This window comes from Miniopterus schreibersii (genome assembly GCF_964146895.1).
Source record: "Miniopterus schreibersii genome assembly, chromosome: 5".
Classification (NCBI taxonomy): Eukaryota; Metazoa; Chordata; class Mammalia; order Chiroptera; family Miniopteridae; genus Miniopterus; species Miniopterus schreibersii.
Genome location: NC_138106.1, coordinates 32,939,307 through 32,966,358, shown reverse-complemented (window position 1 = coordinate 32,966,358; position 27,052 = coordinate 32,939,307). Strand labels below are relative to the sequence as shown.

Below are 27,052 nucleotides of genomic sequence, written 5' to 3'. Positions count from 1 at the left end.
CTTCCACTGAAAATAACTGATAAATATATTTAGTACTTAATGTAGCAAGTCATAACAGTTCAAAAACATGTTTCTGGAATGGCTAGTAATTTTTATTTAATTTTGAAAGCCTAAGGTAAAAAGCATAGGCAATGTTTTACTCATCAATAAAAAGCAATCCTACCAATCCACTGGTAATTAATATACTAGGCAGAGTTGGAAAGCATTTGACTGAAAGCAAAATATTTAGAGAAAATAGACATTTGTACAAAATTATAAAATGCTTGTAATAAGAATAGGTGCATTCCAAGGAAAGCACAAACTTATTTTAATTTATAGTCAGTTAAAGCCTTGAAAAATTTAAGTGGAAATTGAAATATGCAAAAATGTATAAACATTCTACAAAAGATGGTCATTCTTTTCCTGAGTGTACTAAAGCTATGAAACATAAGGTGACAGGAAGGTGGAGGTGTGGGAGCACTTTTCAAGGGCATTTCCTTTCTACACACTGCTTCCCTCCTTCTTCATATTCTTGTTTGGAAATCCACATCTGTTGAAAGGTGCCCTGTAAAATGGAAAGAAAAATTGTATCTTTATTTTCACAACTCCTATCTTTGAAGAACTCTTAAACCCCCTCTCCCCAAACAGTATTCCATTCCCCTCTGCTTACTTCTGTCCTCCAGAGCACCCACGGACACCACATAAGGTCAGAAAGAATATTAAATCCTATACCCGTTACACTGTCAGGAGAGAAAGGCTGTGAAAGGCAGGTGGAGGGTTTAGCTGTGACGACTTGGTGCCAACCTAAGGCAACAACAGAAACTGTTGGAAGGCTTGAGCCTAGTACAGAATTGAAGAGATGGTCTAGGATTGACTAATGGTAACATTTAGAACTGAAAAGTGCTCATCAAAACTAGGAGAAAATTTTGCAAGTACACGTGATAGTAACAAGCACTTCACCAAACAAACAGAAGGTGAAAGGAGGAAAGTGACCCAAGGAGGAAGGAACCTGGGCTACATGACTAACTCTTCAAGTGCCTTCATACATGGTGTCTAGGTTTTGACCTAAGGTCTGCACAACAAACACATGCATGGAAAGTTCCAAACATTTCATTGCTTAAAAGTGTTTAGCATAAGAACTTGGTGACATTTATTTGATGGCTCTGAAGAGAAGGGGACATTCTCCCATCTAGGGTGCAGAAAGTACAAGGACTTTTCCTCCTAGTTCAAGAAAGGCGCCAGACTAAGCAACATGTAAAACCCAGCACCGTGACTGCACCATCTGCCCCAAGAACCAATTCAATTTCTTCTACCTCACCGACAGGCCAGGGAGCAACCAGAACCTCAGAAGGATTGATTCCGTTTCAAAAATGCTGCAGGTAAGATTTGACTAGTGCCAGTGAGAGTGCTACTGAAAGGGGTGAATATGTTAAGACTCCCACATCTGAGAGGATACTGAAATTAGGCTGATGAATATCCACTAATAAGGCAACAAAGCATTCTGTTACATTTCAACATGTGAAACTGGTATTAGATCCTCTGCTCATTTGATAGCTATAAAATGCAAAAATATAAATGATGCACTGGAATTACTTTTAGTCTTTTTACTAAATTTAGTGTTTTCAGGGGTATATTTAAGTTAAATCACTCAACACCAATTGCTAACTATTTTTCAGAGTAGCTTATCTACTCACCAGAGAAGCTAGAATAGAGCCACCAATCCATGAACTAAACCTCCGTTCCACTGTTGTATTATTTGCAATCAATTTCAACCGCATACTCTAGAATTGAGAGGGAAGAATAAGTCTTATTAATGTGATCAAATACAACAGGTGACTCAAATTAGGAAATTTAGCTTTGAGGACTTCTCAATGACTGGTTTAAACAGATTATACATGATATTTTTGCAAAAGCTAGGCCTATAGTAGGCATATGTTCAACTACTGTATAGGAAGATTTCTTAAAGTACTTTATGGATTCTATGTGTAATATTTAGTAAGAAAATAAATTACATAAACCTTTGCCCTGACCAGTATTCTCAGTGGTTAGAGGGTCGACCCTTGCACCACAGGGTCTCGGTATCGATCCCTGATCAAGGGCATGTACCTTGGTTGCAAGTTTAATCCCCAGCCTTGTCTGGGCATATGCAGGAGGCAACCAATTGATGTTTCTCTCACATCGATGTTTTTCTCTCTCCCTCCGTTCCACTCTCTCTAAAATCAATGAAAAAATATCCTTGGGTGATGATTAAACAACAAAACAAACAACAAATTAATATAAACCTTAGAAAACTACATAGTAGAGTATAGCATTTCCTTTTTCTATCCTGTAACTGCAAACATATTCTTGACTCTTCTATAAATCAGGCGCGGTGGTAAGTGCTTCGCGTATTACTTCATTTCTTCCAACACCAACTCCAATTATTATGCCAACCTGCAGCCCTTCTGTAGTCCTCAGTTTCCTCACTGCTCCTCCCACAGGCTTCATGCTACCCCAACCCTTCTATCTCAGTTCTCCCCTCCTCACCCCACACTCTCTCCCACTCAGAAAAGAAAATGCAGACATCAGACCTCAGGGAAGTGTTTTATTCATACTGCTTTCCTTTCTAAGTAGTGTTTCTGTTTTGAACTCACTCTCTCTCCATAAACATGTTTTTGCCTCAGCACTATCACCCTTACTTCCTGAATCAAGACATTTTTGCCATCTACCTAAGAATTTGCTACTGGGCCTAGTTCACAAATTGTTGATATTCTAAATATGAATACATAATGTGAGTCTTTTTCAGTGAAATAAACATGTGGCAGGAGTAGACTATGTTGTATGGGCAGGAAGGGATACTGGGAAGGGGAGGGATGAACAAGGGTTTTTGTAGGTGAGAAATTGGTTGGTATCTATTACAACGGAATTTTTGCCTGTTATTTCATTTTTTAATTGCCTCCTAAAGAATAAGATCGTACCTAACATGTCTATATTCACTATTCAAGGATTTTCTAAGAAATCCAATGATTAGCACTCTAATTAAGGTATATTCCAGATCAGACTATATTTCCAAGAATATTGTAAATACAAGGCAAAAGTCAATTTGTGCCTCTAGCAATATTTAACACAGTTACAAAAATGTGGCATATGTAAAATGTTCCTTAATATGGGAAACCAAGACTATCAAATAAATATACAAATACTGTTAGTGTCTATGTTACCCTTAGTAAGTTTTGTATTTTATTGATTTTTAGAGAGAGAAATTATCAATTTGTTCCGCTTATTTATGCATTCCTTGGTTGATTCTTGTATGTGCCCTGACTGGGGATCAAACTCCGCCAGGGCACCCCTAATACGTTTTTTAAAATAACTTTAGAATACCTTGCAGGAAACTATGTGATAGAAGTTTTAAGATCTAAAGGTTATGGCTGCTACTCTATTATCAATATACCATGTATACCACTTTCTCAAACCAGGTTCTCCTACCCTTTTAAAAGTGATCACAGTGCACACAGAGATTGTTTTAAAACAAACCTAGGAGCTCTTCAGTCCTCTGCCAAATTCGATCCTTTATGTTTACTATTAATAAGCGACTTGACCTGGTACATATCTGTGGCTGTGTCCCCCAAAGAGCAGGTGGGCCCTTAATCCATGATGACTGGTGTTCTTATAAGAAAAGAACAGACCCACAAGGAGAGAATGCCATATGACCACAGAGATAGAGACTGAAGTACTGTAGCTGTAATCCAGGAAACACCAAGGATTGGTGGTAAAGCCTCATGCTAGGAAGAGGGAAGGAAGGATTCTCCTCTGTAGGTTTCAGAGAGCATGGCCCTGTGGACACCCTAATGTCAGACTTCTCACTTCCACAGCAGAGAAAGAATACATTTCTGTTGGTTTTTGGTGTCTTGTTTTTTTTTAGCTTAAATAAAAATCTATTGTCTCATACTCCTGGACGACAGAAGTCCAAGATCAGTATGCCTGCCGATTCTGTTTCTGGGGAGAGCTCTCTAACTGGCTTATAGACTGCCAAATTCTACCTGTGTCCTTACATGGGTAAAGAGAGAAAGATCAAGTTCTGTTGTTTTAAGCCACCCCCTTTGTGGCACTTTATTACACCAGCACTAGGAAACTAAAACACCTTCCATCTAACCAGCCTCATCACTCTCCCCACTTCTACACAGAGAAGTCAGCTACTTGGAGATTCTGTAGTATTGTGCACCATCTTCCCTTCATATTGTGCACATGGTTCTCCCTCCACCTAGATGTCCTGGCATAAGTTACCAATCACTTAACTCTTATTCAAACAGCTTCTTCATGAGGCTTTCCTCTCCTCAGTGTTCCCAAAAGCTCCTGGTTCATGACACACTGAACCACTGAGCACATTACAGTCATTATTCTGTCCATGTCTGAGCACTTGCTGGGCAGGACTGTATTTTATATCCCCTAGTGACTACAGGTACTAAGGTATGGAATCAATGAATAAAATGAGATTCAAATAGTGCAAGAGTACCTAATAGATGTCACCTAGGAAAATGTGATTAATGAGGGACTTTAACTTTATTGAAGTAACCCTGTACCAGGCACACACAAAATATCAATCTGCTGAAAATCAAACCTTATCTACAAAACTGTACCAGTGGTGAGGATACAGGTGACTGAAGAATACCATGAAATAACAAACGGGACTTACTGGGGGGGTTTTCTGAGAGAGTTCTCTATTCAACCTGTCAGTAAAGCTCTGTATTAGCGTGTTTCCTCCAGCCACTATGACACTGCCATAGAGACCCTAGGATATAAAACAAAAATTAGTTCGTTCCAAATGTTTCCAACAGCTTTTAAACACAACTACAAATAAAACCATATCCGCCACTATAGTTTCCCTTTCTTTTAAAATTGTTTTACTCCTATATAGACCTAGTAGCTTAATCCAGTGGTTCTCAATACTGGCTGCACATTCCATTCATTTAGGCAGATTTGAAAACACCAGTGCCTGGGCAGTTAAATAAAAATCTGTAGGGATGGGGGTTTTTTTTTAGTTTTAGTTGTTTACAATCCGACCATTCTAACATGCATTAAAGTTTCAGGACCACTAACTTAAAGGCATTATTCTATAACCCATCATAATTTTTTAGCAGAGAGCTGCCAATATTTCATTATAGGTATATTTTATAATGACTTCAACTTAGAATGCTCACCCATACATTCTGGTATTTAAAATTAGACACTGTGAGTCTTTGACAGTTCTGGTGGACAATGCACACTCTGACAATATTCCTGGAAAATTACTGCTGTTTCTCTTTTGCACAGGTGTGCATCGAACCACATGGTGAGCTTTACAAAATCCGCATGCTGAGGCCTCTCCAAATAAAAATAAATTTCTACTTGGAAAGAATACATTTACCTCTGATCTGCAAGTATGCATCAGAAAGTTAAATGTCAGTCTGCTTCTATAATGGCTAAATTCATATTTAAAAAATTTATTCCAAATGCCTGAATCACCTTTTGAAAGAAAATGGAATACAGAAGAATCTCCTCTGCAATCACTAGTTAAAAGAAGTTTCACTAAAAACAGAAAGCTGTCGTTCCCTTACAGTAAATGTACTTCAATTCAATTGCCTTCCCCCAAAAGTGGCCTTGAGTTTGCATTAAAAAATTCCCCACTTATACCCCTATTGTCCTGGAAAGAGTACATGCCTGCTAGGTAACTAGGTGAAATAAAGAACACTTTTCATAGCCACCCAAAGTCTGTTTAAACTATACAGTTTTTAAATCCACTCCTAGCTTTTTGGCACTATGCTCTAAGGAAAGGAATTAACTCAAAGAAAATCAACCCAGGATACAGGGGTTGGCAAAGGGAGGTTTGCAGTTGTAACATTCTTTTGAGTTAAAAAAGCTCTGGTAATAATCAAGACCTGGATGTCTTTCTACATGAACAAAAGTAAACCTACTTTTGCTCACCCCTGTATTGGCTACAAATTGAATCCAGGGTATAGATATGATATAATCAATGTAATAATCAGTATGGTATTAGAATACAGAATATTTAAAACTTAGAAAAGCACAAAAATATGAAGGTAAGGAGATCATTTAAACTACACTCCTTGTAAAATTACATAATTTAAATCACACCCTCTGGAAAAATAAGAAAAATAAAGGCAAAACTGTACCTTATACAAGGAAAATCACCAGTAATATATTTTTTGACTTATTACCTTTTAGGTAATCTCTAAACCAGCATTGTCCAAAAGAACTTTGTGATGATGGAAATGCTGTGTATCTGCACTGTCATACAGTGGCTACCTGCTACATTTACAATGTGGCCTGTACAACTAGAGAAGTAACTTGGAAATGTTTATTTGTTGTCATTTAAACTGCCCCATGTGGCCTGTAGATACCATACTGGACACCACAGCTCCAGAGTTTTGCATTTCCTTTTCTAGTACTCCATCTTTTTACATATTCTGTTAGAAAATGGACTTCAAAGTCAATGACCAAAGCTGCCAACTTTAATGACCAGGGGACATTTCAGTGCCCTAAAAGATACCTTTATGCCATGAACAGGAGACTGGCACTTACTGGTCTGATATCGATATCGCACATTCCAACACTTGTGGTGACAACATGACTGACTCCCAGCATTGTATTTCCTGATAATCCCTACAACACAATAAAATGAGCAGTGACACAGAGAGCTTCAGACAATGATGTGCATCCAAAAAATTTAGTATTATATAGGTTTTATAATTACACAAGATCTCTACATACACAGGAAAAGCCAGGCTAACTATGAAACAAGCTTTCATACCTTTACATTGGAAGGGTCAAATAACCCTTCAGGAATCTTCAACCGTTCTGCTCCAAAATCACAGTTGTAGCCATTGGGGAATTCATAATGAACAGTTGGCATCTGTGCGGCTACTCTGAAAATACAGTAAACATTATTAAACAAAGGCAAAAACAATCCTCTCTAAAACTGGTAAACTACAAGGAATCAACTCATATGAAAGCAGAGTGAGAATATCTATTTTCTTTTCAAATGCTATTCCGTATTTCTTTTTTTTTTAATCCTCAACTGAGGATACTTTTTCCATTGCTTTTTCAGAGAGAGTGGAAGGGGGAGAGAGAGAGAAAGAGAGACACATCGATGTGAGAAAGACCCATCAACTGGTTGCCTCCCTCAGGCAGGGATCGAGCCTGCAACTGAGGTACATACCCTTGGACGGAATCGAACCTGGGACCCTTCAGTCCTCCGGCTGATGCTCTAACCACTGAGCAAAAGCGGCTAGGGCTATTCCATATTTCTTAACATAACTTTTTACCTTTTGACCAGTTAAGCATATTCTAATATTCTTTTTTTACCTAAACAAATCAATTTCTTTCCTCATTAGGAAGTATACAGTTTTTAAAGAGATGAGTATGAAGCCCTGGCTGGTGTGACTTAGTAGGTGGGAACGTTGTCCCATGCACTGAAGGGTTGCAGGTTCGATTCCAGTCAGGGCACGTGCCCAGGTTTCAGGCTGGATTCTCAGTTAGGAAGCTTGGGGAGACACCCAAAAGATGTTTCTTTCCAGACCTCTCTCTAAAATCAATAAAAAACATATCTTCAGTTGAAGATAAAAAAAAAATAGATTAGTGTGAAGGTTTTAATGAGCTGTTATGTCTAGTGGCAAGCTCTTCCACCCAGGAGCACACCCACGCCCTTCCTCCCTCTCAGGCATGCATCTCCTAAACTCTAAGGGTCCCCACAAGATTCCCACAAAACTTGCACCAAGGGGAGCAATAGGCAGTGGCCGTTTGTCCGGTACTAATCCCCTGTACCTGTCTCCAGGCCTCCTTTTCTGACTTTTCAGTGAGCCAATAGCAGCCTTGCCTAGGCTCATTTCTTTCCTATGACATTTCTAGAGAGCCAAGGCAGCCAGCCTAGCTCTGTCCTGTTGCTTCTTCTATCTTAAGCCCTTCCTTGTTTCACTGTCCCCAGCTGTAATAAATATACTCTCAACATAATAAATAAATAATAAATAATGTCTTGTAGACAAAATAAGAAAACATACTGTTCATCATAAGTTGAATCTGATACTTGAAGTACTGAAGCTTGAAAATCCTGGATAACACACTACAAATAAAAATGAAGTTTAAGAAACAAGGTTATTGAGATTTGTCTTTGCAATCTATGCTTTCATAACATCTATAAAATACTTTTTTTACAGAAATTAGCAATGTTCGTGGATGGGTAAGTAATTTCAAGGGTATAAATCTATCCAGCAGGGACTCTTGAGTATCAAAGAACCCAAGCATCTGAATTAGAAGGAAAATTTAAATCTTAAATCACAACAGTTATGGAATGATGATGAGATAAAAACTGGGAACTCTTGTACCACAGGCCTGCACAACAAAACCAGTTTCAGGACATTGTTTAACCATAAAAATAAGCTTAGACTTAGAAGCAAGATTTCATTGCCTGAATATATATATACACACAAGCATACACACTGCCTTAGATGCAACTTTACATGACTGCACATAGTGTAAAACAATTTTAAAATTTGCTCTGAAATACATGACCTCTGGGCTGCTAAGTATAAATCTTGTCTAATATCTAGTCAAAATTGTTAATCATTTCCACAATTTTTCCTTGCACCGAACACCTACAAAAAACCTTCATCTTCAGGTGCAAAAAAAGTCAGATAGGATATATCCCTGCCATAGTGAATTATGACTTTCATATCCTTTTACTATGAGAAATGAATTTATATCTGTGCTATGAGAGGTTGTTTTATTAACCTCTCCCCTGTAAGTCCTATGTTCAGAAATGGATTTCAGTAAAGAGAATCTCGTGTTGGCTCCTTGCTGTGTACAATCATCCACATTTTTTATATGGCTGACTGATGTTAGGCAAGAGAACAAACATAACTGAGCCATACCAGGAGATTGCTATAGACAGAAACCATTTTGCCACTAAAAAAAAGTCCAGAATAGCATGATGCCTGTTTTTACCCCCAAACCAAAGCTCCTTCCAGGTCTCACCACAGTAATCCAAATGAATATACAGTAGTTTGTTGACCTGTTTGGCAAGTATGAAAAGCCACCCCACGCTAAAACAGCTATTCATTCTGTTTCTAGAATAGCATTAAAAATATAAAGTTTGAAAAAAGTGCTCACATTGTATTCAAAGACTTAGAGGCTATAACTTTTACAAAGAGGACAATGGTTACTTACATTACACATGTAATTGTGCCAAGACCTTGTGACCTGTGGCAGCTTCTCTTTTCTTTTCCAGTTTGCTGGCGATCCTTCACGCACAGGTTCCTGAGTGCCAAGAGCATGGGCTAGTTAACAGAGCTCACGACATGAGGTGAAGAGGTGGAGAAAAATTCCAGAGAAAATTCAGTCGTCACTTACTTTTGATGCAATCATATACGGAGGAATCAGTTCTATATTCATTTCCTGGAAGAGCTCTCTGCATTGCATAGTAATAAAGTCTCCAGCAAGAGGGGATTTCACGATGCCTAAGAAACAGGTTAAACAAGGTTAAGACAGCAGTAAGTCCAAACTCCTTGGGACAAATGTCCTCTGTGGATTTATGTATGAATAACTGTTTTCAAGTAGAACTAACAGAACTATACCTCAAAGAATGCATGAAGTCATGCATCAGTTTAAATCTACATTACATACCAAAAAATTTTTTAAATCTCTCAAAATAACAAAAGACATTATTTGGAAACTGGTATGTTTTGACAGCCCAGTGTCATCATCTGAATCCTCATGACCGTGAACATTGTCTCGGTGCATGCTGGTAATGACATTTACCTTGCTGAAGGACATAGCCATCGTGAACTGGAATTGCAGTGGTGTGAGTGGCTCCACTGTCTAAAATAAGCCCTGTCGAACGCCCATTAGCAAATCTAGTTTAAAGCATTAGGGAAAAGTAAGGACCAAGGCTCCTAAAAATAATGGTTATTATAAAGGGAAGGGTTTGTTGTTAATCCTCACCAAGGATATTTTTTTTCATTGACTTTTAGAGAGTGGAAGGGGAGAGAGGAAAGACAGAAACATCAATGTGAGAGAGACACATCAAATGGTTCCTTCCTGCACGGGCCCCAACCAGGGCTGGGGATCAAACCTGAAACCCAGGTAGGTACGTGCCCTTGACCAGGAAGCAAACCGGCAACCCTTCAGTGTGCAAGCTGATGCTCTAACCACTAAGCAACACTGGCCAGGGTGGGAAGGTTTTATTAAGGTCTTTGTAAATAGGCATTATAGCTTAAAATGTGTTAAAGTAAATCTAGGGGTTTAAGCCATCATGACTGTGGCTTAAAAACAAATGACAACAGGCAGGATGGGCTTCCAGAATGTTGGTGTGAGGAACTTGGGGAAACTTTTATCCTGGAGAGAGAGATCTGTTAAGTTGGTCAAAATTAACACAATCACACAAAGTTCCTGGAGATACATCATATGGCTTATAACAAACTGAGAAGCATTTATTTAACAAAATCCAAAGAGCTTGGTGAGAACAGTGGGAGGCTGTGGACTTTGAACTAGGAACTAAACCATTCTCACAAAGGATAAAGAGGTATTTCTGCAGTGTGGCAGCTGAGAGGCAGTTTCCTTCCACGTAGACTCAGTAGCCAGTGAATATGGGCACAACCCATTTCCCACAGCTTTGCCTCATACTTCTTAAACCACTGTTTAGGAATAGGGCCATTCACTTGGTCATCAAATATTTACTGAGCATCTATTATGTGCCCAGTAATGAGTCTGATGTTCAATAAAAAAGGGAAGGAAAGCGGTCAGTCTGTTACTAGCATTCCTTAAACACAGAAGACACACAAAGGTGAACCATCTGTCTTTACCTAGAAGGGTATCTTGTTTAGTGAAGTAGAGATGAGTAAGTAAAGCTATAAAAAGAACAGCTCAGGATGCCCTGGGGGGTATTAGAGACCACCTAACCAATCCCTGGGAAATCTAAGCGTAAGCTGGGGAGGGGGACATAGGGAAGAGCAGGAGCACAGAGAAGGCCAGGAGGCAAGAGAGCTGGTGAGGTCAGGGAAATGCCAGCAGTTCAGCCTAGAAGGAGGAGGAAAGAATGTGAAAGATGACTCTGGCTTAGAGCAGGCTGGCAATTAACAACGATGGTAAGAGCTACAGTGTGGAGAACGGGCCAGGTAAGAGGAAGGGTTGCAGTAATCCTGGTAACAGCTGGCACCTAATGCAAGGGTCATGGACAGAGAAAAATAAATGGATTTGAGAGATGGTGGGGGAAGAATACATGGGTCTTGATAACTGATACATCTGAAGGGTTAAAGAGAAGACTGCTGGTCTCGGCACCTGGGAGTAGGGTGATACGCAAAGGGAGAGTAAATTTGAGGGGAGAGAAGACAAAGTCAGTTTTGGACATAATGAGTCTAATGTGCTCATACAAATAACAGAAAATGTTCTAGGAGGCAGCTGAGCCTAGAGCTCACAAGAAAGATCTGGGATAGAGACACGATTAGGAATTTGTCACTGAATAACTGGTACCTGAAGTCAAGAAAATTGGTAACTTTTTCCAGAAAGAGAATGTGAAGAGATGAAGGGCTAAGGGCAACAAAGAAACTGAAGAGGAATTGGTAGCGATGACCCAAGGGAAGAAGTCTGAGAATAAATAGTCAGAAAGAAGGGGAGTCTTTTATCTTTGCTATTACTGGTATTCTATTGACCTTTGATACCTTTTAGCTAAATGCACTGTCTGATGTACGCAGTTTGGACAGCTGAAAACTAGGTGTTCCTCACTAGCTTAAGGGGGCAGAGGACACAGTCTGCGGCTGGGAGACATGAGAACTCAGCTTTCATCCATGAAGCCAGATAAAACAATGCCACTCTTTTCATTAATGTTTTAAAAAATGTAATTATTGTTTTCATAAAAATGCTGTGTTAACATTAATAAGTCTATTGTTGGTATTTTAAACTAGCCCTGGCCAGTGTGGCTCAGTTGGTTGGAGCAGCATCGAGTACACCAAAAGGTGGCAGGTTCCAGTCCCAGTCACATACCTGGGTTGTGGGCTCAATCCCGTTAGGGCGCATATGGGAGGCAACTGATCGATGTTTCTCTCCTTTCCTCTCTCTAAAATCAATAAAGTTCTTTAAAAGAAAAAAAAAGCAAGAAAGAAAACACCCCAAAGTTTTGAACAAGAATTGGTTCATGGCTTCCTGCTGGGGGGCATCATCCTCAGGAGCACTGCATTCACTTTTAGAGAAAAGCTAAGCATTACATTCAAGGATACGCTGTCAAAACTGCAGTTTTGCAAAGGAAAAACGCTGGGATGTTGTAGTGTTCAAACATCAACTCTGTCAGCTTCTCTCTCTTGGCTCTAGTGTTCCACTGGAGAAGAGGGAAAAAGAAATGCAAGTCTCTTGTTTAAAAACTAAAATGTTGATTTACCTCAAGATGCATTACAGCACTATGTTAACAAAGATGTAAAGCATTAAAAATAGAATAAAATACCATAACAATTGCTCTTCATAACAACTTTATAATATTTAGTTCATTTCTATTGGCAAATACATTTAATAAATAAATATAAATTAAAATTTGGTTATTATTTAATAAGAAGTAACATTGCCTGCTGCAATTTCTAGAAATTACCAAGTTTTCAATTAAGGGAATTAGGATTGTTATAAACATAAAGTATTATTAAATCTTAAGAGTGAATCTAGTAGTCAGAATCCTAAGTATGAATTTTAAACCACCAAAGCCTCACACTTACAGTGGCTACTCATAAAAGAAACTAGAGGTTAGAAACAATAACAGAATATTGATAATTTATGCATTTCACAAAAGACTTCGGTCTAGCAACTGGCAGCCCTCATTCAACATTCGACTTCTCTCCTAGAGACCTGAGTATAAAGGCAGATATGCACTGCCCCTGCTGCACAAGGGGCAATTCATAAATCCAAATGGAAAGCAGCTCAAGGATTCAAGTATAAAATACATCCCTGGAAATAAATAGATAAATAACCAAAGAACCCATTAGGGTGCTTTGGTATTATTCTTTGAATACGTTATTTACTGAATATATAAAACCTATATTATTATTAAAAAAGTAATGTCCCTTTCCCTAATTTTCAAACATCAAAATATATAATTCTATGCCTCTTTAAAGAAAAAGAAAATAATTTTCAAATGAATGGGGGGAGGAAAAGAGAAAAAATTAGAAAAGTCTAAGTTCTTACTGGTGCTTCTGACATGAGGACAGGATGCAGGCTGGGTTCTGATTTGACATGCATTTTATAGGTATGATCCAAAATAGCCTGGAAGCTATCCCAATCTTCAACTAGAATATAAAATCAATACATTGACAACAATGCTTAGTTGGAGATGAATATAGCATCTTTTACAAGACTGTTTCTAAAATTTAGCATTAAATACTTAATATACAGAACCTACTTACTCTACAGACCTACTTCATAACATAGTACTTTATAGAGACATCATCTTTCCTTGTAGATATAGAACCTTTTCTTGGTTCCTCCAGCACCAACATCACAACCCCAAGACCTGTGCCAAATGTAAGTAATGTACATAACACACTTCAAGTACCACATAAATATTACACAATAAATACTTATTAGAGGCCCAGTATGCAATCGGATGGTAAGAGGAAAGAATCATATGATCGAGACCTGGCATTCAAAAACCTTACCATATATTTGAAAAAATAAAATTAAAAGACATAAAAAAAATTCAGAGAATAATAGATATGTCTTCAATTTGGCTTCCACCTGAACATTCCATTAAAACTGCCTAAGTCACCAATGACCTTCTAACAAAGCAATCCAGTGGGTACATCACATCTGTAATTTCGCTTGGACTCTCTAAATTATCTGACACTACTGACTACCCAAGAGTTTACAAACTTTTTCTGCCAAAGTCTAAAGAAGAAATGTCATTACCTGTGTACCATACTTCCAAAGGCCTAGCAGGATACAGGTTTTGGTCACTGACCTTTGTTAATAGCTCTAACTTCTCTCTCCCCTTCCTTGTGTAAATCTAAATGTCACAGCTGAGAATAATGAGAACCGCTGGACTTCTAAGCTTCCAGAACTTTTTCTCTTCTTGTCCTCCTAAATTTCCTCCTACACCCCTAAATGTTCCTCCACATTCACCGTCATGGAAATCTCTTCTTCTCTATTGGTTAAATACAGAACAAGTTTTCACAAGGAACCCATCTTTAATACAGAACTTATGTTTCAGACTCTTCCTGGGAAATATAATGCAGTTCCACGTCTTAAATTAATCTTTCTCACCTGCTCACAACATCAGCGCCTATGTCCAAACACTCTGAACTCAGTAACAAATTCATTTCCTTGCTGTGCAGAAACAAGTTAACACAGCAGGCCTGAGAAAGGCCTGAGTGCAAGGGGACCCGTCTGGCATCTGGGAACGTGGCTGGTATAAACAGTTTCCTACACTGACATAAGACTCTCCCTAAATGGCCCGGCTGGGTGTGGCCCAGCGGTTGAGCGTCAACCTAGGATCCAGGCGATCGGGGTTCGATTCCCGGTCAGGGCACATGCCCGGGTTTCGGGCTCAACCAATGACTCATCATTGATGTTTCTATCTCTCTCTCCCTCTCCCTTCCTCTCTCTGAAATCAATGAAGATATATTAAACAAAACCCCACAAAGTTTAAAAAAAAAAAAAAAAAGACTCTCCCTAAATGATAATAGTAGCTCACTGTGCCTCAACAGTGTGTGCAAAGAATGTGGCTTATGATGAACACCTTCTTTCCTTCCGGGAGTCTGGGATTTTGGTACTTGCTAGGCACAGGGTACCTACATGACCAGCCCCCAATAAAACCCTGGGGTACTGAATCTCCAAAGAGCTCCCCTAGTGGACACCACTTTGCAGGTTGTTACAACTTGATGCTGCAGGAACTGAGCACATCCTGTATGAATGCACTGTGAGAAGACCCTTGGAATCTGGACTGGTTTCCTCTGGACTTCACTCCACGCTCCCTTTTTCCCCTTTGCTGATTTTGTTTATGCCGCTTTAGTGTAATAACCTTAGCGGTGAGGACAACTACATGCTGAGTGCTGTCAGTCCTCCCGGGGAATAAGTGAATTTCAGAGTGATCCTGGGCACCAGCAATACGCTTGCCTTCTAAGACCATAACACTTTTTGCCTTCTACTCCTGCCTCAGTGCCTGGTGCCCTCAACTCAGTCGCCCCATTGAAAACCTGAAAAACCTTCTTAACCCTTCTTCTCACCCCCAGTCACCTAAGTGCCATTTGTCTCCTGGATGTCTCGGAAAGCCACCTCAGGATCCGCCATCAGTGTTGTAATCTAAATCCTTCTCATTTCTACACTGGACCCCCCACTGTAACTGAACCACTTGTCTCTAGTATCTCCCTCCAGTCTACACACTGCTCTCAGAATAATCTTTCCAGCTGGCAAATATGAACATTTCACATCTCAGATTAAATTCCTTTGGGGTTACCTTTATTGCCACCTTAATACACCCCCAGCATGGTTTACAAGCCCTTTTATGATTGCTCTCTGCCTACCTTCCCTGCAACTGGCCATACGGCACCCAATGTTACAGCCATACGTAACTGACATCTCTAAACATGTAAGTTTCTTCCACACCATCTCTTCACACACACTGGCCGCTCTGCTTTACCTATTCTTGTCAGTCAGGCCAATTCTTCTTCACTGATCAATATATTCAGTCCAAATTTACCTCCCTGTGAAAACCATCACTGACCCCCAATGAGAGTGTCAATGCCATTCCTCTCTAACCCCACTAGTTATCAGGCATAGCTATATTAGAGCACTTATCCACGTTTGCATATATCCATCTATCTCCCCACCTATGAGTTTCTTCAGGAAAAGCAACATGTTTACGGCATATTTGTACCCTCAGTGCCTGGAACATCAGTTTGTGGAATAAAATAAATTTAAAAATTGCTGATGTGGAACTTATAAGAAGCCATTGCTTTACATCTAAAATGCACCCAGTATACTCTATGTTTATAACCAATTACATAGGACACAAAAACAAAAACATCGTACCCATCCCATTTTTCAGTGGTGAAATGGCCTCCATATTCTCCCTGGGCACACGCAGGGCGTTCGTATCTATATAATAGGTGGGACCGCCTTGTTTGCCTTTATCACCATCTATCTCCATCAGTGTGCTTCCATCATCTCTTTCTAACACCATGCCAATAGCTGTGGGGAAATCCACCTGTAAGATCAAAAACATGATGTACTAGTTTCACTTGCTTTTATGAAGGAGTCGTTTTGCCCCCCAAACTAATGTATTTTATTATATATGCGTTGGAATTTCTACATGAATTTAATTCTACATGAATGGCCCTTAAATATCCAATTAACTCTTAACATTACACTTACTTTGGGACAGTCCTCACCAGCATAACCAGCTCTCACAGTATAGGATCCAATGTCAAAAACAAGGGCTCCAACTTCGTCTGAAAAGATGAGAGGATAATTAACATTTAGAAAGTTACAAGTATTGCCCTAGCTGGTTTCGCTCAGTGGTTAGAGCATCCGCCTTCGGACTGAAGGGTCTTGGGTTCAATTCCGGTCAAGGGCATGTACCTTGGTTCCAGGCTTGATCCCCAGCCCAGGTCAGGGGGCGTGTGGGAGGCAACCAATCAATGTGTCTCTCTCACATCAATGTCTTTCTGTCTCTCCCCGTCCCTTCCATTCTCTCTAAAAACTCAATGGGGAAAATATCCTTGGATGAGGAAAAGACAAACAAACAAAAACTTACAAGTATCGTAGGAAAATTAAGAGTTACTTATGCTTAAAATAAGAACGTACGTGAAAGCTCTATAAAAATTAAAACAGGTATTACATTCATACTATTACTACCTTGAACCAGCTTTATTTTAAATACACCTTAAACTAAGGATTCAATTAATTAAAATATAATGTCATACATGGTATATAAGTAGAGGTTCAATCAGGAAAAAGATGCTACACTAAAATTGGGTAATTTGTTGAGAGTTTACCTATTTAAGGGACTATTCACAAAGATATTCTCACAATATTAAAAAACAAGAAAAGACAGTATTATACACTAGGACTTATAATATCAGTGATCTGTTGTCACCTTAGTATTGAAGAAATGGAGATGAAACTTATTCCAGAGTCCAGAGAGTTGTGTTCAGAGCGCTTCCTGACAGGAGCTGTGCCCTTCAGTTGAGGGATGCAGTCACAGCCTTGGCTGACTGAAGGGAAGGAACCAGGCTAATAAACATGCCAACCTCTCTAGCTCCCCTCCTCATGGGCTAGGGTGATCCTGTAATGTCTCATCCAAACTGGGCTACTTCAGAATGTGAAAGGGGCCCTATTAATCACTGTACCAGGAAAAGAGGCACTAAGCAGGTAGTATGGTTACCCTACCATTGTCTAAACCAGAGGCCAAGGAAGCCCACTGATGCAGTCTACAAGGGTCAGTATAGAAGGGGCACAGAGAGGGTGATGAGAGGGAGGTGAATCTGGAGGTGCAAAGGGAAGATATCCAGTACACTTAGGTACCATTTTTCAGACATTAAGAGAAATAATATGCCATGCCATTAGGAAAGAAATGTAGCAAAATCCTAAGTAGGGACCCTGAAGAACAACAGTTTAAGGTATAAGAATATAGGCCAAGGAAAAATCATTGAAATAAAGGTATCTTCAAAGTTTGCACATTTCAAGCATTTTTAGGACATAAAGTTTAATGGTGAGAGAGAAAGCTAGTAACTTTTTTCCCACTCAAATGCAGAGAAAAGCCTGTAATTATACTTAAAAATTACTTCAGCCCAAACAGCACGCCTCCTAAAACAAAACACTTGGATTTTCAAGGTACTAATTTTTCAAAGAAAGATTTTTTTCCAATTATCAAAAATAATAAAGAAATACTATTTACCCCCAAGAAATTGGCGAAAATAATAAGTCTTATACAGACAAGTGTTGTCAAAGATATAGGGAAAGAGGAGCTTTTATACCTCTGCTAGTAAAAGCTGTAAATTGGTACAAACACTATGGGCAATTTACTCATATCTAGTAAAGTTGAAAACGTGCATTCACAGAAATTACACTTACCTTCTCTAGAGAAGCTATCTTACATATATATAAAAAGATATCTATGAGAATGTTCACTAGTTATGCGATCTTGGGAGATTTACTAACTTCTCTGCTTCAGTTTCCTGTCTCACGGATGCTATAATGATTAAATGTGTTAAATGTTTTAATGTATGTAAGCACTTATAACAATACTTGGCACATAACAAACACTGTAAGTGGTAGCTGCTATGATAATTATTATTGTCATATGGCTTGCCATGGGAAAGGGTAGAAATAACCTAATGGTCTCTCAGTAGGGAAATAGATAAACTACAGTTTATCCATATAGTGAGATACTACACCAATTAAAGGAGTGATCTAGATCTACAATGTGTAACCAATGTGTTAACATGGTTAAATCCAGAAGTATCAGTTTAAAAAGCTAATATGTGTGTGCCTGCCTATATACACACATTATGATACTATTTAATTCATTATGGATACATACACACTTAGTAAAAGTATAAAAATATGCATTGGGTCTGAGAATGTTACACCAACTTCAGTTCAGTGTGTATCTCTAAAGGAGAGAGAGGAAATCAATATCAGTAACATTTTATTTCTTAAATTATCTGAGGCAAATATGCAGTATACTATATCTATTTAAACCAAGTAGTGAGTACAGAAGTATCACATACAAACTTACATATATATCTTATTTTTTAGTATGTTTAAAGTATTTCAAAAACTGAATAATGAAACTTAGAATAAAGAAAACTCAGATTTCTAGTCTCCAGAACTGTAGGAAAATTAATTTCTGTTATTTAAGCCACTCAATCTGTGGTACTTTAGCAAATCTATGGCAGCCTTAGCAAACTAATACAGACAGCTTTAGAAAGTTATGAATCCCTTCTTAGACTGTTTTAAAATATATTTTTTAAAAAAACAATTATAGCCCAGTCAGTGTAGCTCAGTGGTTGAGAATCAACCCATGAACCAAGAGGTCGCTGGTTTGATTTCCGTCAGGGCACATACCCAGGTTGTGGCTTGATCCCCAGTAGGGGGCGTGCAGGAGGCAGCGAACTGATGTTTCTCTCTCATCGATGTTTGTATCTCTATCCCACTACCTTCCCCTCTTAAAAAAAAAAAAAAAAATCAAAAACCAATTATAATAAATTATAGTTCTATCCATGGACCCTTAGGGAGGCCAGGAACTGACCCATTTTAGGAGCCCTTCCCCTCATTTACCTTTTCTTAGGTAATCTTCCACTCCGAGAGCACCAACTTCTATCTAAATACTAATAATTCCAATCTCAAATCTCTTTCAAACCCTCACCTTCATCTAGATCCACATCTTTAACTTCTTACTGTACATCAACATCAATTCCACCTGATGTCCACACGCACCTCAAATTCAACATATCTGAAGCAGTCTTTCCCCCATCCTGCCTAACCTAATTGAAGCACTGCTTATCACAGTTAGTGGACCCAGTCACCAGAGGCAAAAACCTCTGAATTTCTTCAGAATGAACACCTTCATATTTCTCACCCCTTATCAATTTCTGCCAAATATTTGCTAAATACTTCTCAAATCCCTTCCTCTTTAGTGCCATTGCCCCTGCCACGAGTCAAGCTCTCATCTTAACAGGGAACTATTACAGTTCAGTATAGGTATCATGCTTCTAGTCTTCATCTCAATCCTTCTTTTAAACTGCTACACTACGATCTTCCTAAATTGTAACTCTGGACATAAGTCCTTCAGTGAAAAGGGAGACTCACTCAGTAGTTTTTCATTATCTACAAGTTAAAACTCAAGTCATTCTACCCAGCTGATATTCAAGGCCCAACGTAACTGGCAGCAGTCTCACTTCCCACCTCATCCACTAGCGTAACTGCCAATATGCGCTCCCTAAACACGCCATGTAATCTCACTCAGCTAACCTTTGCATATCCTGTCCCTCTCCAGGCCTCTTCCAACATCCCCACACATTTTCTTGTAAAGTCCCCTAACTGCTCCACACTGAGTTAATACCTTTTTTCAATTACAGTTGACATTCAATAATACTTCATATTAGCTTCAGATATATAGCACAGTGTTTAGACATTTAAGTAACTTATGAAGTGATCCCCCTCAGTAAGCCAGGTACCCACCTGGCACCATACATAGTTACTATAATATTATTGACTATATTCCCTATGCTGTACTTTCCATCCCTATGACTATTTTATAGTTGCCAATTTGTACTTCTTAATCCCTTCACCTTTTTCACCCCTCCAATTTGGTAACCATTAGCGGTTCGCTGTTTCAATGAGTCTGTTTCTGTTTTGTTTGTTCATTTATTTAATTCTTTAGATTCCATATATAAGTGATATCATATGGTATTTGTCTTTCTCTGCCAGACTTGTTTCACTTTATATAATATCCTCTATGTCGATTCATGTTTCCACAAATGGCAACATATCATTCTTTTTTATGGCGGAGTAATATTTCATTGTATATATGTACCACATCTTTATCTAATCATCCATTGATGGACACTTAGATTGTTTCTGTAGCTTGGCTATTGTAAATAATGCTGCGCTGCAATGAATATAGGGGTGCATATATCACTTTGAATTAGTATTTTGGATTTCTTCAAATACCCAGAAGTGAAATTACAGGGTGATAAGGTAATTCTATTTTTAATTTTTTGAGAAACCTCCACACTATTTTCTACAGTGGCTGCACAAAATTGCAATCCCACCAACAGTGCAAGAGGATTCCCTTTTCTTCACATCCTCACCAACACTTTGTTTGTTGACTTGATAGCCATTCTGACAAGTGTGAGGTGATATCTACTTGTGGTTTTAATTTGTATTTCTCTGATGATCAGTCACACTGAGCATTTTTTTCACATGTCTACTGGCCATCTGTATGTCCTCTTAAAATACACACACACACACACATATCTTTATTGATTTGAGAGTAGGGAAGGGAGAGGGGGAGAGAGAGATAGAAACATCAATGATGAGAGAGTTGTCATTGATCGGCTGCCCCCAAATGGGGATCGAGCGTGCAACCTGGGCATGTGCCCTGACCAGAAATCAAACCTCAATCTCCTGGATCATAGGTCAAAGCTCAACCGCTGAGCCATGCCTGGCCAGGCTGTATGTCCTCTTGAGTTAATTAACTTTGTCTGTTACCTTTTTACCACATATATATTGTCATTACTGAACATACTTAATTGAGTTACCCTTTCTCATCAATATGTTATAAACTGTAAGATGCACGACTATTTCATGCACCACTAAGGAAAAAACATGCTGCCAACTAAATTCTCCCACACCATCAATATTAAGAAATATTCTGCTCTTTAAGTGTGGTGAAAAAAAGGTACAACTAAAAATAAATGAAATACAATGTCTATTTATTTGACTGACTCACCAGAAGAATAAGAGTTTCTTAAAGTCAGAGGACATAGGCAAGCACTCAAAAATTTTTTTTTGTTACAATGAAAAATATATCAGTTATTTTCCTGTCTTAGTATGTATCCTGGGCACCGTGGAATTTTGAGTAAGATGCTTCACACTTAGAATTTTGCACCTGCTCATTTTCCCATTTTCAAGGATTGGAGAAACATCTACTTCTTGTACCTTGTTTTGTTAAAAACCAAGCACCAAGGAACCCAGAACAGGAGAACGGCGAAGGTAAACAGAAGGCTTAAAATGAAAACCTGGGAAGTCTGGGTATTTAAAAACTAGGGTTCAGCCTGGCTGGGCGTGGCTCAGCAGTTGAGTGTCGACCTAGGATCCAGGCGATCGGGGTTCGATTCTCGGTCAGGGCACATGCCCGGGTTGTGGGCTCGATCAATGACTCTCTCATCATTGATGTTTCTATCTCTCTCTCTCCCTCTCCTTTCCTCTCTCTCAAATCAATAAAGATATATTAAAAATAATAATAATGATAATAATAAAAACTAGGGTTCATTCTAATGGATAAAAACCCTCAAGGATTTGATCCCTTTTCTACTGAAGATGCTACTGTTTTCACTTTTTGAGGATTTTTATGTTTTTCCCCAGAGTAGACAACTTCCAAGTTTAGAAATGATGTGATTTCTTTCTGGGAAAGCACAAAGCAATGGGGCAATCTTCTAACCTGGTCTTAAAGCATTCCAGCAGATACTGAATGCTAATGAGTCTGGGAGGTGGGGAGGTTGGCTCATTTTTTTGTATGGACTAATGTGCCCCAACTCATAAGGAAGGTGAATTTTGAGAAAGTTTTAAAATGAGAAACTTAGGAGTGCAGAAGTAATAGAACTATATCAAAGTTGAGCTGGTAGTGTATACGTGTTCATTTTATCATGCAAAGGAGTTTACAGTAAAGGAGTACCATTAAAGATGACTGCAAAAAAAAAAAAAAAAAGATGATTGCAAAGAGCAATGAATAGGCTCAGAAACCAGTGACATAGTACAGAAATCTGGACGAATTATGCACGATTCCTAAAGCTAAAGATCAGTGTCCAATCTGGTCACTGATTACTGGAATGAGACGGTTGTAAATTTAAAAATTAAAACTTATACAGATCTTTTTAATCAGCATGAAATTTAAAAATACAATCTAGCCCTGGCTGGTATGGCTCAGTTTATTGGGCATCGCACACTGAAAGGTTGCCAGTTCAATTCCCAGTCAGGGCACATACCCAAGCTGTGGGCTAGATCCCTGGTAGGGGGTGTGCAGGAGGCAGCTCATCAATTTTTCCCTCTCACATCATTGTTTCTCTCTCCCTCTCCCTTTCCCTTCTCTCTCTAAAAATCAATTTTTAAAAATACAATCTATATTTTCAACAATAAAGATAAACTTAAAAAATAAAATCTATTAATTACACAAAATTTAGGTGAGAGGTTTGGTTGCTCTACACAGTAAACCCTTTGGAAAATGTGACCCACTATGAATACCAGCCACAGAGTGATAACTCAAACACAAAATCATACACTTACTTTTGTGAGTTTTAAAAACTTATGTGAAATAGGCTTTAAGACCTGTTTACACAGCAAATAAACAAAATATTTATTCTGAATACCTATAACATGAATATGCTGTGGTTACATACTTGAAAAATGACTTACGGAAAAACCACCAAAAATCTGTTTTTAAATGTTTTCACCAAAATGCCTTCTCTTCATCCCAGAGAGCCTTGGTCCCCACTTACTAGGAAGGTATGTTAACTTTGGGCTGGTTACTTAATCTTTTGTATACCTTGTTTTCTTCTTTAATAAAATGGGGATAGTAGTACCATCTCCTATGGGTTGTTGTGAATTAACTGAGTTGATCAACATATTAAATCCAACACGTGAAAAGCCTCTGGAACAGTTCTTGGTACACAGTATATACTCAATAAACATCAGCTGCTGGCATTATTGGTATCCATTTCTACCTTACACATATTAAATGATTCCTTTTAATGAAATACTGAATGCACAGCCTCCAGATCCTTGGATCAGTGAACCTTAAGGTCAAAATAGAGTCAAGAGCCTCCAGGAGGCAAAGGCAGGCAGATCCAGTTTTTCTGTCAGGTTGCACCTTCAGATGGGGAAGAGGTAAGTCATGAGGACCCACTTGGCTTTCTCCAAAGGAAAATGGGAAACTACTGATGCTCACATTCGAGAAATCAAAACCAAGCCCATAAATACAAAATGAGATACAAAATAGATTCAAGCTACACGTGAAAAACTAAGAACTTTGAAAACCTTATTTGTATCCCCTACCAATAAAGTGCCATCCGCCTCGGAAACAGCATCCTTACTAGACACAGCAACAGCAGAACTGCTTCTGTCTCCTTGTTCTCCCACTCATCAGACACAAACACAAAACAAGAACCACACACATCTGGGCTTCCTTTAGGTATCGTGCAAAAATGGAGGCTCTGATTCAGTCGATTTACACTGGGACTTGAGTGAATTTCTAAAAAGCTTGCGGCTGACGCTGAACTGCTGGCCCACAGACCACGCTTGGAGTGCAAGTGTAGCATTCTCTCCTTCCACCTGCACACCCGGCCCATTGGCGGTGCGGGGGAGGAACAAGCTCCCAACCCCCCAACGGTTCTTTCGACTGGTCTAATGGTTAAATAGACATGAACAGATTAGCAGAAGAAAGTAACCAAATTTCATACATACATATGTTTGGGAGCCCGGTAGACACGCGTCAGAGACACACCCCTCCCCCCGGCCCAGGCACAAGGTTTTCAGAGACAGAAAGGGGTATCTAGGTGCGTAAGGGGGCTTCAACGGGTGACTGCAGGATGGTGCGAACCGGTGTTTAGTAAATAAATTCTGCTGCGCCGAACAGGTGGTCAGTGAGACATTGCTGCTGACTGTCTCTTGCGGGCAAGACCCCTAACTCAAGTTCTTCGGGGTAAAGGGCGGGGAAGAAGTTTCTCTTGAGCCTGAGGCTAAAATTGACATTAGCTCTAAATAATCCGCATGCTACTGAGGCACATCTCGGGGTGTCTAGTTCTGAACCCCTACAACTGAGGCGCCTGAAGTTGGGAGAAGTCACCTGCTCAAGGCCACAGCACTACAGGAACGGCGAGGCTGATACTACAGCCCGGTCCCCGCCGCTCCCTGGCCCTGGTCGTCTTCCTGCCACACCGCGTCTACCCAAGGAAAGCACCTTCAGTGCCGCGCTCCTAACTCAGCCCGCGCCGCCCCGCAGGAGTCGCGTGGAGAGCCCGCGCTCCGCACGCAGGCCGGGCGTCCCGAAGGCTGCGAGGCGGCGCGGGCGCCGGGCGCCACGGGGCCGGTCCTGCGTGGCCGCCTCTTCCAGCAGTTCCACCTCCCGCGCTCGCTGCGCCCTCTACCGGCCGCTGCGGAAGCCCTCCGTCCACGCTCGCAAACTGCGGGAACTCCCAAGTTGAAACTCGCGCGCGCGCGCCCCGCACACAGCCGAGTTACGGAGACACGGGAGAGACGCGACCCTGCGGCCGGTCACTCACGCGGGCTCGGCCGCCCGACCCCAGGACAGAGCCTCACTGCTGCCGCGAGGCCGGAGCGCAGCCCCTACGCCCGCTCCTCCCGCGCCAGAGGCTAGAAGGGCCGCAGGGGGCGGAGACTCCGGGAGCCCGAGGCGCTCAGCGATCCGGGCGGGCGCCGGGGGTCCGCAGAGCGCGGGGCGGGGATCCGGCGGGGATCGGGCGGGGAGGCGGCAGGGGGAGACCGGAAGGGACCGCCGCCGAGGGGAGGGGCGGGCAGGGCTGGGGGCGGCGGTTACGAACCCCGCACACAGGAACGGCGCGCTGTGGTCCGGCCGCGCTCACTCACCTCCCCCGTACACGCCTCCGCTCATGGCTGCTGTCGGCGCGATTCCTACGCTGAAGGCTACCGGGCGACGGGACTGCGACGACGGCCACCGCGGGTCCCGGGAAGCGCTAGCCTCTGACCCCCTTAACTTCCACCGCCACCCCCTCAGGCAACAAAGCGGCGTCCCCACACCCGGTGCGCAGTCACACTTGCTGTCTTCTCTTCTCAGCCAATCGCGAGAGGCCCGGCTGTCCTTCAGCCAATCCTGACTGGGCTCCGGGGCATCCAGCCGCGGCACTGTCATGTTAGCCAATCGAAGGCAGCCATCGGGGCGGGGTGAGGAAAAGCGACAAAGGGAAGAAGGGATTGGGCCGCGGGGCTGGAGGGGGCGGAGCTACCCGAGTAGGCGGGCGACGGGGGCGGTGGGAGGGGGACCGGAGGGAGGAAAGCGCCGCGGCGGGTGCGGGGTGTTGCTGGGGCGGAGGGGCCGCGCACCCGCGGAGCCCCGTGAACCTCTGCGAGTGGCGCGGAAATTGAGAGGAAGTGTTTCCACGCGGTGACTCCCGCTTTGGGAGTGTGGTGAATGCAGGGTTTTTTTCCCCCGAAAAAGTATTTTCAACTAACTTTTACATTGAAATAATAAATATATTAGGCTCCACTTTGGGGTAGGGGAATCAGAAAATCAGAGAAACCGATATGGTTCTGTAATTTTTAAGATGGGTATTAATAAACTAAAGAAGAAAGTGCCAAATTTAGGTAGTTTAAAATTTATTTTTATTTTTCAGTTACATAAAAGTTATTAAAGTATCCTCAATCTCTTTTATCCTGTGAGACAGACAGAGAACAGTGTAATCCGTCCGCATCCAAGCGAGCACCTTCTCGTGCGCGCGTCTCCAGAGCCAGCCCCGTCCTGCCCGCCCTGTGAGATCCCGCCGCCCTTCCCTGGATTACTGCAACCTGTCGCTTCCTCGTGGCGACACTGCCGGCAGCCTGATCTGTGAAAACACCCAATTGTGTGACACCACTCCAACCCAGGCCCTCAAGATCAGTGGTATGTCCCCGTAGTGGACAGCAGTTCTTAATTGGTTAGTCTGGAGTGTAGACATACAGGGGCTGCCCTTAACCTGAAGAACAATGTAGCAGACCCCCGTTAGTCGCAGTGCCCGCAGTGTGGCAGACAGTGATTCATGGTAGGGTGGGGAGCAAGACTAGTGAGAACACTGTTTCCCACTGGCTTGACAGTGTAACTACTATATATCTGATTATTTAGGAAACCCCCACTAACCTAATGAGATAATGCAGAGATCAACAAAACTATGGGTCTAGCCCGGCTGGGGGACTCAGCGGTTGAGGGTCGACTTAGGATCCCGGCGATCAGGTTCGATTCCCACAGGCCCAGGTTGCGGGCTAGGTCCCCAGTCAGGGGCATGCAGGAGGCAGCCCATCAATGACTCTCTCATCATTGATGTTTCTGTCTCTTTCCCTCTCCTTTCCTCTCTCTGAAATCAATAAAGATATATTAAAAACAAAAAACAAAAAAACCCCTGGGGGGCCTAGCTAAATCCAACCTGCTTTCTGTTTTCGCATTGTCTGTGAGCTAAGAATGACTATTCCACTTCTCAATGATTTTTTAAAAGTATTTTTAAGAATAATATTTTGTGACATAAGAAAATTATATGAAATTCACATTTCAATGACCATAAATTAAGATTCTTTGGAACACAGCCCAGCTTATTCATTTATAGCTCCTTTATTTTCTCTA

At 40.9% G+C, this 27,052-nt stretch overlaps 1 protein-coding gene across 1 annotated transcript; it reads right to left on the bottom strand.

Annotated features, from left to right (window-relative positions):
• Positions 1–157: 157 nt before the first annotated feature.
• On the bottom strand, positions 158–25,531 carry ACTL6A (actin like 6A). The gene is made up of 14 exons (XM_081138232.1): positions 25,312–25,531; positions 16,354–16,430; positions 16,012–16,186; positions 13,171–13,271; positions 12,222–12,319; positions 9,769–9,863; positions 9,361–9,467; positions 9,178–9,267; positions 8,013–8,074; positions 6,767–6,881; positions 6,538–6,618; positions 4,652–4,747; positions 1,674–1,760; positions 158–544 (listed from the first exon to the last, which is right to left on the bottom strand). The coding sequence occupies exons 1-14, from the start codon at positions 25,334–25,336 to the stop codon at positions 464–466; spliced, it is 1,290 nt and encodes a 429-aa protein (XP_080994358.1). The 5' UTR covers positions 25,337–25,531; the 3' UTR covers positions 158–463.
• Positions 25,532–27,052: the final 1,521 nt, after the last annotated feature.

Bases quoted from the DNA above. Each gene is read 5' to 3' on its own strand.
- ACTL6A (XM_081138232.1), bottom strand. From the start codon at position 25,336: ATGAGCGGAGGCGTGTACGGGGGAG. The intron at 13,272-16,011 runs GTACGATGTTTT...TTTATATTCTAG, and splicing joins ACCACTGAAAAATGGGATGG to TTGAAGATTGGGATAGCTTC. The intron at 12,320-13,170 runs GTAAGAACTTAG...CCTCTTCTCCAG, and splicing joins TCCTCATGTCAGAAGCACCA to TGGAACACTAGAGCCAAGAG.